At 47.3% G+C, this 12,057-nt stretch overlaps 1 protein-coding gene across 5 annotated transcripts in view; it reads left to right on the top strand.

Moving 5' to 3' along the window:
* Positions 1-12,057, top strand: part of LOC146816482 (exportin-5-like) — a 1,867,381-nt gene that overhangs the window by 533,478 nt on the left and 1,321,846 nt on the right. For all 5 annotated transcript variants that reach the window (XM_085610326.1, XM_085610327.1, XM_085610328.1 and 2 more), the window contains exon 17: positions 1,041-1,130. In XM_085610326.1, coding sequence (XP_085466452.1) covers positions 1,041-1,130 — 90 coding nt within the window. The remainder of the gene's footprint in view (positions 1-1,040; positions 1,131-12,057) is intronic.

The following is a 12,057-nucleotide window of genomic DNA, read 5'->3' on the forward strand; positions in this document are numbered from 1 at the left end:
CGGCTGCAGCACTCAGAATTACTGTATGGCATGGTCATCACTTACGGTATCTACTCCATCACTGCCACAATGGCGAAAAACAATCTGAGGATGGAGAGGATGCCCATGTGCACTGTAGTCCAGGGGAGGAGCCACCTATCTCGTGATACTTCGAAGACTCTTCCAGGACAACAATGTGCAATCATCCGGACCCAACACTAGGCGGCGATCTATGCACAGATATGAATGTCAGCAGCCCTACATGCCAAGAACAGATGCATACTGGTAAGGAGCATATTCATTCTCCATCGTTCACGTTTTGTATTGCATAGTAGAACTATGTTCCGTCTGTCACTATAAAAATGAACTGGCAAACGGATGCTCAGGGCTTTCTGGGAAAGTGCAGTATTTAAAATCTTGAAAGATGCATGGTTAGGTTTTCTGTAAGTGTAGACATGTTTGAAGGCACTATTATCTGCTTTGGTTTTCCTTTGATGGTAGAATTTACAACGGGGCCTTTTTGCTTGTTTCTCGGCCAAATGGGCTTTGTATTTCTGATTGGCTATTTGTCATGGACACGTGAAAAGAACATGAAATTGTGTCACTTATAGGTATGTAATCTCTTTGAAAAATGTATTCCTGGATGCTGCCCATTGTTGGACATGTTCTTTTTTCCAAATTCAAAGAAAGCACATGTGAAAGATTATTTGGGTTTTACTGGTAAGTCACTTTTCCTTCTCCATTATGAGCAGGATTTTCGTGGATAATGGCACTCGACATTAGTAGCCCATGTGCCTCCCCGTGGAAGCAGTGATGAAAGCATAGTTGTTGGTTTTACATCCAATGCTCCAATTTGTTTGAGCTGCTTTCTAAGACTGTGGATGTTCTCGACTCTTCTGATCTGTCTGCTCAATGCCACATCTTGTGAAGGAATGAAGGGTTATAGGGCTGGTACAGCAGGATTTACTGTGGTGCTTCTTTATCAACAATATGAAGATTTTTTGGTAGCTGTACTGTTTATGTTGCTTATTCTAAATAATAACCTTTTTGTCTGTGTACAGGTTCCAAAAGAACAGTCTCTGATGTATGTGAGAAGAAATGCCTACAGCTGTATCAACCAGATTTGCCGAGATCATTCTCAATTAATTTTGGTGAGCTTAAATCACCAGCTTTGTGTATCTCTGTGGTGATTTATTTAATTATAGTAAAATAATTGTTCCTAGTTAATGTTGTGTTCCTGCGGTGCACCATTATCTTGATAAACACTGTGCCATTAGGTGACTTTGACGCCTTTCTTTTCCAGCTGTCAGGGGAATTACTATCTTTTAGTAAGACTTTTTATTTCATGACCGTTTTGCACCTTGGGAGTTTCTATATTATTCCCTAGCCACACTGTATGCACTGCTAGGGACAGTGACCTGATCGATCCAAGTGCAAGTTTTATGACTCTTGAATTCACCTGCCTGAGCCTTTTTTGATATTTGTAAATGTAATGTGTGTTCTAATTTGAGAACTGTTTCATGAAAAAAAAATTACTCTTACAGAGAAGGAATGTGTGTATAAGGGCATCATTTTGTATGTATGTTCCAGTACTACTTTTGGAGCATAAACCTAGAGAGGAAGAAGTAGACCATTTCCATTTTGTTTTTAAGTATATCCCATTTACACCAACATCTCATTGCATTTTGTGGGTAAAATATGGTGCAGATAGGCAGCACTCTAATGAGAAAATGGTGGCACGGACTCTTGAGGGTTCCAAGAGCCTGTAGTGAGCCAGAAAACATGGCATTGTCAGTTCAGGCAGTTTATATTGTAGCTCAGAAGAGAATAAGGATCCCATTTTTAATTTCCAGCCATACTTCTGGTTCATCTGGGAGGAGGTGAATAGTTCCAAATTCAAGGAAGTACCAAAGTTGGAGAACTAAGATTACAAGTAAGTAAAATGGAAATCTGATAGAGGCTTCTGGCTACAGATTCCTTACCTTTGAATTTCACTGGCGTCGGATTGGATCCGGAAACTTTTTTGTGAGCAGTACCCCTGCGTGCCGGCGGGTGATTCCATTCGGCTCCATGTGGTGTCATTGGTGCTGGATGTGACGTCGCAGTCACGTATATAGGTGCCTCCCAAGCACGTGGACGTCAGTTTCTTTCTTTCTGTGCCAGTTAGTGCTGATCCGGAGAAGAGCTCCCCTCTTTCTCTTTTTGATTTTTTCCGACGTTTTGTCGAGGATTTTTTCAATTGTATCAAGGGATGACCTCTGGAAAGGTACATTTAAACCATTTGGCGCCTGTCATCGCACCAGGTCTGTTTCCGACCAGCACCTTGTGTGCTTATGGTGTCTTGAGCGCGACCACGACTCAGTCGTGCTCTGACTGCCAGGCCATGGTGCAAAGGCTATAAGGTAATGGTTGCTTAAGCTATTTGCGGCCTGGCAGCTGCCGCCATTGAGTGCAACTCCTCGGGGGTCCTGGTCACGATTGAGGAAGAGAAGGTTGCAGGAACGCTCCTGAAGCCCCAAGCCCTCTTCGTCACACTCTGAGAGCTTGATGGTCCAAGCCTCAGTGTCCCACAACACGTTCCCTTCAGATTCAGAAGTAAGCAGTGGTTGTTATTCCCACTACTTTATGATACCCAAAAAGAACAAAGGTCTTTGTCCTATTCTAGACCTTATGACTGTCAATCTCTACCTCAAAAAGGAGAAATTCAAGATGCTCAGGTTGGCTCAGGTCTTGTCTGCCCTAGACCAAGGACACTGGCTGGGAGCGTTGGACACGCATATTTTTACATCCCCATCCTGCCGGCCCACAGTCGTTACCTGCAGTTCAAGGTAGGCCATAAGCACTTTCAATTCACTGTGCTACCATTTGGCCTTACCAGCACCCCTTGAGTGTTCACCAAGGTGATAGTGGTGATCGCAGCTCATCTGCACAGGCTGGGGATTCCAGTCTTCCCTCTACCTCAACGACTGGCTGTTGAAGGCGTCCTCATCTCAGACCTCTGAATTTGCCGGGGTTCCCTATAAATGTGCATCCTTCTTAGATGCTCCCTTTCATCTGAGCTGTTCTGGACAGAGTTCAGTTTCGGGCTTATCCTCCCCAGAAGCGAGTCCAGGATATTCAGGTTATGATACCAATGTTTCAGCCTCTATCCTGGAAGTTGGTAAGAATGACTCTGAAGGGCCTCCTGGCCTCCTGCATCCTGTTGGTAAATCATGCCAGATGGCGTAAGCGGGCTCTCGAGTGGGACCTGAAGCTCCAGTGGGTGCAGGATCAGGGAAATTTCTCCCACATGGTCCAGATCTTGAAAGGAACTGCAAAGATCCTGCAGTGGTGGCTAACAAACCACGATTGGGTCAGAGGCAGATCCCTCTCACTTCCCCACCAGATCTCACGTTAGTGACAGATACGTCACTCCTGGGATGGGGCGTCCATCTGGGAGAGATGGGGATCAGAGTACTTTGGTCTCCGGCGAAGTCAGGGGTTCCACATAAACTTGTTGAAGCTCCGGGCGATCCGCTTGGCGTTGAAAGCATTTCTTCCTCTGACTGACTGACTGAAATATTTGTAGAGCGCACGAATGCCGCGGCGTCTTGGCGCTGAAGATATAGTCCCTCTGTCAAAGGGAAGTTGGTGCAAGTGTTCATGGACAACACAACCTCTATGTGCTAATACAACAAGCAGGGCCATCTGTGGGTGTGGACTCTTTGTCAAGAGGAAAGGCTGAAAAAGAAGGACATATTTCTAGTGGTTTAACACGTGGCAGGTTCTCTGAACACCAGGGCAGACAAACTCAGGCATCGATGCCTAGCGGGTAACAAATGACGTCTTCTACCGGAGGTGGCGCAAAGTCTCTTGCAACAGTGGGGAGAGCCTTGGTTAGATCTGTTTGCCTCCAAAGAGAATGCGTAATGTCAGCAGTTTTGTGCATTAGAGTTTCCAAGGTGTGAGAAAGTGCCATCTTTCTTGTATGTATGCCCCCACTTTTTGCTGAATTGCTGATGTACTTTGACTGAGTGTGCCCTGGGCTCCTGCCAATCAGGTATCCAGGGCCTATGTTCCTTCCCTAAAACTGTGTTGAAGCCTAAACTAGGTACCCAGAGCCTTGTGACCAGAGAAGGTCCCTAAGGGCTACAGCACTTCTTGTGCTACCCTTAGAGGACCTGTACCCTGACACACACACACACACTGCCCTTGCAGGCTGAGTGTCTATGTGCAGAACAAAACAGAGAGTCGACATGGCACACATCCCTGTGTGCCATGCCCACAACACACACTGCCCTGGCATACATCAGCCACCCCTCTAGCTGGGTGCCGTATGCCAGTGGTGTGGGTACAGGTGCATGAGCCCTGTGCCCCTACAGTACCCAGTTCCATTCCTGGGCACTGTAAGTGCAGTGCTGCCATTTAAGAGTATTTGGTGCTGGGAGATCATCAACACGAACTCCACAGCACCATGATGGCTACACTGAAGACTGAGAAGTTTGGTATCAAACTTCTCAGCACATCAAACCCGCACTGATGCCAGTGTGGGATTTAATGTACAAAGCACGACAGAGGGCATCTTAGAGATGCCCCCTGAACCTAACCTACAATCCACGTCTTGTCTGAGGGGCTGCCTAGGCTGCCACACAGCAGACATGTTGCTGGACCCCTGAGAAGAGAGCCATCCGCTCTCCTAGGCCTGCAACAATGCACATCCTGGGCGAGGTGCTAGGTCTCCTCCCCCAGGATGGGCAGGGGAAGCTTCTAAGGCATGCAGCCTTTGTGAGCTTCTCCAGGCCATTTGCTGTACTCAGCAACTGGCCCCTACCGGTTCTGACCCCCACTCTGGCGGGAAGATTGGCCAGAAACCCCAAGGAAGGAAAGGGTGGGGTGCCAGCCTCTGACAACCCCACCCCTCAGGTGGGGGAGACTAGGTGAAGCACATCTCTGGGCTCTCGCCATCTTGAAGATGGGAAGCCCTGCCCAATCAGGACTAGGCTACTGCACCCCTCCCACAGGAGAGTGGCAGGATAGGGGGTGTACCCACCCCAGGAAGGGGACCCATTGGTCCCTGCCCTTTACCTACCTCTAACGCCCCTAAATTTAGTATATAGGGGCACCCTGAACCTTCCTTCCTCAGATCCAGATTCCGAAACAGCAAAGAAGTTCAAGAAACAAGAAGACCTGCCGTGCAGCTGCTAACAAGAGGAAGACACCAACTGCTTTGGCCCCAGCCCTACCGGCCTGTCGACCCTTGAACCTGCTCCTGCTAAACCCCGGCATCTCCAGTGGTCAGCAACCTCTCAAACCCAGGAGGACCTGGCTACCTTGTGACTCTAAGCAACTGGGACTCCCACGAGCAGTGGTACTGCTCAAAGCAAGTAACTGACCCCTGGCATCATCCAGGAACCACGAACCCTGCACACTCTGCACCTGCCAAGCCTGCCCTGTGCCGGAGTGGACAAAGAGCAAGAGGACGTCCCGCCGGCGACTGTGACCCCGAATCCAGCACCCAAGGACCCACCTCGACGCTCCTGACGACGCCTGCAGCCTCAGAACCAGGGACCCCTCCAACCGCGACCAGCAGAGGGTAAGATTTCCCGATGTGAAAAAGGCACCCGGCGCCCTGCGGCCCCCTATGGCCAACTCCTGGGTGCCTACCTATCCTCCAACTACCCAACTTACCTCTCGAAGTGGTGGTCGCACCTGAAGAATCTTCGTCCCCAAGCTTGCAGCCTTTGTTCGTTCTTGAGCTTCTCCATTGCAATCCATTGAGCGCCCGACGGCTCAAAAGCACCCTGCACCCAGCAGCCCGAGGAGCCCTGGCAGTGCAATTTCTACTCTAACCTACTTCCCCATTTGCCTTGAGCAATTGACCAGGAGCCCAGCTCCCACAACCGCGTGGCCTGCTAGCCTGCAGCCACCAACCAAGGGTCCCCTGCCTCCCATAGGATAACATTGGGCCTAACTCACTCTGCACCCGGCTGCCCCTGTGCCGCTGAGAGTGTAACAACGGTACTTACCTGACCCTGGGAGACCCCTGAGAATATGCCCAGAACCTTAACTCTGCCAGTCGAGTACTTACCCAAAAGCCGATAACTCACTTTTCTTCCATAGGGTAACATTAACTGGTTTCACTTGGAAATTCTTTTAAGTGTCGAGATTTGAAACTTTAAAATATTCATCTAAAATCAGAATTACGAAAAAGAATTTACTCACCTGTTATCAGGAGAGATCCCTGTGCTGTATCTTGGTGCCCAGTACTGACCCTGAAAAGTAATTACAACCGTACTTACCTATAACTTGATTTTCCTCCATAGGATAACATTGCCTGGTTTTCACCAGAAATTCTTCTAAGTGTCGATTTTGCAAACTTACAAATATTCGTTAAAAATCGCCTGTATAGCAAAAACACATTCTTTCAACTGTTTACAGGAGATGCCCAGTGCTGGATCCATGATCCAACACTGAGTTAGAAAAAGTAACCATAACCCCACTTACCTGCTAAGTGAATTTCCTCCCATAGGATAATATTGTTGATTCTATGTGAAAAAGTTTCTAAGTGTCAACTTTAAAAATACAATAATATTCCTTAAAAATAACTGTAACCAAAATGTTTTTACTCAACTGTTTACAGGAGATGTCCCAGGACTGAATCTAGGATCCAGTCCTGTGGTAAGAAAAGTAATCCAAAAAGTAATCAATTGCATTTAACTAGAAATTCCTATTGAGCTCAATATATAATTGTGTTTGATATTGCAACAACTGTATCTATTGCATTCCAAAGTCTATTGCCTGTTGAAAGTATTTATCTAAAGCATCTCATTCTGAGAAAGTATATTTTGATACCTATTGTTGGTTCTAAAATAAAACAACTATATATTTTTATACAAAAACCATTGGCCTAGAGTTCAGTTCTTGAGTGTGTGAGACCATTTGCTGACTGAGTGGGTATAACAAATGCTTTACACTGTCCTCTGCCTTACTGCTCGACCAAGTTACCACTTTAGAGAGTAAGGTAATATCTAACTTTAGCCTCTGCCAAACCTCTGGGGACTGTGGACTCTGTGTACACTGTACCTATTTGGGAACAGTATATACAGAGCCACTTTCTTACACAAGGCGTCTGCCGCTCACCGACGGTTTTTGTTGTGAGTGGAGCTTAGACCCAAGTCATTCTTGGGGTTCCTGACTGAGTAAGTAGAGTCTGGTATCCTGAGCTTCTTCTCCGATCAGGCTGTCCCTTTGGGCGGATCTTCTGTCACAGCAGCAGGGATGGGTCCTCTACTTGTACCTGTCACCTCTTTGCCTACTTGCGTGGAGATTGAGCGGCGTCAGTTGATAGCTTTTGACGTTCCTCTCGAAGTCTGTAAGATTATCTTGGCGGCCAGGTGCCCCTTCACCAAGATGGTATAGGGCTAGGCCTGCTGTTGGCAAAAATTTGTATTGTACAGAAACGTCTCTTAACTCTTTTTCTGCCTTTCTTTCTGATATTCTTTTCTTTATTTTTACCCTTGCCCAGTAGGGCTCTGCTTTGGACACTCTCAAGGGTTATCTTTCTGCTCTGCCCGCTTTCCTGCGGCTGCCTGACCAATTCTCTTTAGTCAAGTCCTTATTGTAAATAGGTTCCTTAAGCGGCTTGTACATATGTTTTCTCCTTTGCCCTTCATTATGCCTCAGTGGGATCTGAACTTAATTCCCACTTACCTTATGTGCGCTCCCTTTGAGCCTCCACATAATTGCCCGCTCATATTGTTCACCATCAAAATAGCATTTCTAGTGGCAATTTCATCTGCCTGGAGGGTGAGTGAGCTGTAGGCTTTACCATTCAAGCCTCCTTATCTCATGAAATTTGAGGATAAGGTTGTGCTTCGCACCGAGCCTCTTTCCTTCCTGAGGTGGTGACTCCACTCCATCTGGGTCAGTCAGTCGCACTGCCCACCTTTTATGCTCCTCCGCATACCTCTAGGGAAGAGGAGCGTCTCCATCGTCTGAACCCAAAAGAGCCTTGTTGTTTTACCTTGACTGCACAAAAGAGTTTCGAGTTAACAACCAACTCTTTGTGGGTTATGTGGGAGCTGAAAATGTTTGAGAAGTGCAGAAACAGACCATTTTACTCTGGGTTGTTCTCGATATTAAGATCTGCTACGCCCTGGCTAAGAATCAACTTCTGCGTTGGTTAGTGGAGTGCCAGTCCTGGAGATCTGCCAGACTGCAATGTGGGCTTCACTGGGCACGTTTGCTAAACACTCCTGCCTAGACAGTCAGGTATGTAGGGATGGGCATTTCGCCAGTTGGGTCCTGCAGGACTTACTAGTCTAGTAATTTGTCCACAGCCCACCACCAGGAAGTATGAATTGGGTAAGGAAACTGCACCTAGAAGTCTCTATCAGAATAACAAGTTACTTACCTTCGGAAACGCATTATCTGGTAGAGACAATATCTAGCTGCAGATTCCTACAAACCCACCCATGCCTCCCCTCTCTGCTTATTTGTAGGGCTGGGGTTGCTCCCTTTTCTGGGCCCTAGTTTGGACATACACTAGTCGGTTCACTTCATAGCTTCTGCTGTATAAAACTTGAAAAGTAACTGACGTCTGCGTACCTGGGTGGCGCCTATATAGGTGACCCTGACGTCACATCGGGTGCCGATGATGCCCCACGGAGCCGAATAGAGCCACCCAATGGTGCGGATGGGTACTGCTCACGCAAATGTTTCCGGATCCAGTCTGACGCCTGGGAAATTCAAAGGTAAGGAATCTGCATCTTTACCAGATAATGCATTGCCAAAGATAAGTAACTTTTCCTTCTCTTTCATGGGATCACAAGCTTCAAATTCAATCTTATCTCCACAAAAAGGAGCTTAAACCAGCATTGTAGGAAAAGATGACCTGTGGGAACTCAGTTAATCTAATGAGCTGCACAAAGAGGGATGGCTGCGTGACTAAATTACCGAGCATGGCTTCGCAAAGCTGTGCTACCTTGCTTATGCAGAGTTTTCTGGAAAGCTCAGTGTATTTTCTTTCAGTGAACACAACAGTCCATGTAAAAGACAAGGAATCATTGCTGGGACTCCATTTTATTTACTAGACACAAAAGCATTGCCTTAGTTCTTATCTGCATTGTAATCCTATTCAATTTGCCCTATAATAGAACACTAGAAATTTGAGGGGTTGGTCCATTGTTATCCCTTGTAGTTAGTATTGGAAAAAGTACCCACACAGATCCCATCTTGACACTTGAAGGCAGAGGCGCTAAAAGATAATTTATTGAAGTTTGGAGCTAACAAGTGTCCCATTAGCCATTTTAAAGGGCACAAAGTTGCATATTTTCTCTTCTGTGGCACCACCAATGTTATTTTAGTGTGGTTGGAGGGGAGGGGCAGTAGGAAGTGTGGCAGCCCACACAAATGTTTCGTTAAAAGTCACCCTAAACCTCCCAAGGGATTGAATCCCTGACCCCTGGAGAGGCAGCCTAAGTTTCCAAGCGCTCCCAGGGCTGAAGGTCTTGTTCATAAGCTCTGGAGAGCATGCACCCCTGTTGGCTATTCCTAAACCTGCAGGAACAGTATAGTAAAAGTAAAAGAGACTCTGGGACACATGTTCGAGGCATATGAGCTGCAGATCACACACTTAGGATAAGATCGCCATCTGGTGTTGGGCTCGGATGCTTGCAGGTTGTTGTTGTCTTCGGAAGAAGTCTTTTGGTCACGAGATAGGTGACTCCTCCCTTGGACTACAGTGCGCATGGGCATCCACTCCATCCTCAGATAGTTTTTTTCCGCCATTGGGTTCGGATGAAACTTTTCCACTCCGGTAGAAAACTTCTAAACCAAGCTTTTCGAAGCGAAAAACCTTTATAATTTTCATCGATACACCTTTACTCGACATCGAATTCATCGGGCCGGTTCCGTACGTCGATGAGTGCGATTAAACCTATCCGCGCCGTGAGGCCTGCGGCTCATGGAAAGGACGCCATTTAAAAAATGCCCGCAATGTGGAGCAAAATTCCCGCACAGTGACCATCACAAGGTCTGTAACCTGTGCCTGTCGCCGGAACACGACGAGTCCAGCTGTCCAGCCTGCGCCGCATTCTGATCCAAGAAGACCATTCGGGATCGGACCAGAGGACATCTTTGATGAGGGCCCGATGTCCCGGAAGAAGATTCCGAGGAACTTCACATTATATCAGAAGCAGACGACTCAGACGACCCCATTACTCCAGGGCAACGCGTGAGTACCGATGCCCCTACCCCAACCACTCCAAAAAAGGCATTGGTCAAGACTTCACCAGCTGGCCCCAGTCGCGACCGAAAACAACCTTCAGAAGCCCCGCCTTCGGGCCGGCTCCGAAGAAATACAAGCCTTCAGGTGGCTCGGGCCCGAGCAAACCACATATTATTGTACCTTCGGCACCGAAGACACAAGACCTCTCGGCACCGAAGCCGGCTCCGGCACCTTTGGCACCTAAACCATCGAGGCCCATAGACAAACCGGCACCGAAAACTCCCAAGCTTAAAGACTCCATTTCGGCACCGAAACCTTCATCGGCACCAAAACCTTCATCGGCACCAAAACCTTCATCGGCACCGAGGTACCGAAACAACCGGCTAAGGTCTATACTACACCTCCTAAAGACTCTACCGATCACCCAAAACATAGATCGGAACCGAAAAAATCGGCGCCAAAGTCTGTTCCTGAAGACCAAGAACTTTTCCACCCAGATCCAACGCAAAAAAGGATCTATATTAATCCAAAAACTGGACATGTCACTGCTGTGCCATGTAAGAAAAGCAATCTAGACACAACACCTTCTCCAGCTCCTGTAAAGAAGAAGGACTCAGCCACTTCACCCATTCCTCCTTCCTCTCCTGTATGACCTCTTACCCCACTCCCCCTGCCTCCACCACCATTACCTCCACCATCTCCTTCACATACACCACCTTCACAGGATGATGACCTAGGGGAGGGGGTGATCCGGATGATCTTAATGATCCTAATGATCCTTTCACAAATCCGGATATTGTACCATTGGACGACTGGGCTTACCCTCTGCCTAATGTACCTGATCCTACTACATACCCTTCAAAACCCTCACCTCCAGATGACCACCTCGGGTTTGGACAACTAGTACACAGAGCAGCACTTTACCATGGCGTCACCATGCACTCAGATGCATCCGAGGAAGACTTCCTTTTAGACACTTTTGAGCAGTCTCAGAAATCAGTTCAAATTTTACCTATGATTAAAGGGGTCATAAAACACGCCACAGAAGTTTTTAAGGACCCCGTACGGGCCAGGGTACTTAACCCTCGAATTGAGAAAAAATATAGACTTGCCCCAGAAGATCCTTCTAATATTAAAGGACAGCTCCCTCTGGATTCTTTGGTGGTTTCCAACGCAAGGAAGCGTGCTAACTCCCAAACAACAGGAGATACACCGCCCCCAGACAAAGAATCCAAACTATTAGAAGCCTTGGGCAAAAGAGTAGCAACACAAGCAGCTAACCATTGGCGTATTGCCAACACACAAGCCCTATTGGCACGCTATGATAGGGCTCACTATGATCAGTTAGAAGATCTCATACAACACCTACCAGACTAAATACAAGACCCAGGCAAATGACCTTATACAAGAGGGAAAGCTCATCTCAAATGCCTCAATTAAATGTGCACTTGACGCCGCAGACACTGCCTCTAGAGCAATTAATACAAGCGTACTTCTTAGACGCCATGCATGGCTACGTATTTCAGGCTTTAAGCCAGAAGTACAAAGTACCATACTTAGCCAACCATTTAACCAAGAGCAACTGTTTGGACCAGCAGTAGATACTGCACTTGAAAAAATGAAGAAAGACACCGAGACTGCTAAGTCCATGGGAGCCGCCTCCACGTTCAAAACCTCTACAAAAACATCCCCCAATAGAGGATATTGTAGGGGAGGATATAGGGGAAACAACACCAAGGGACGAGGTTGAGGCAATACCAACACTCGTACCTCCCCCGCCACTAAACAGTGACTTTCCTCCACTCCCCCCAGACCATTCCACTCCAGTGGGGGGAAGACTCAAACAGTTCCTACCTGTCTGGAATTCCATT

Source organism: Triturus cristatus, chromosome 6, assembly GCF_964204655.1.
Source record: "Triturus cristatus chromosome 6, aTriCri1.1, whole genome shotgun sequence".
Classification (NCBI taxonomy): Eukaryota; Metazoa; Chordata; class Amphibia; order Caudata; family Salamandridae; genus Triturus; species Triturus cristatus.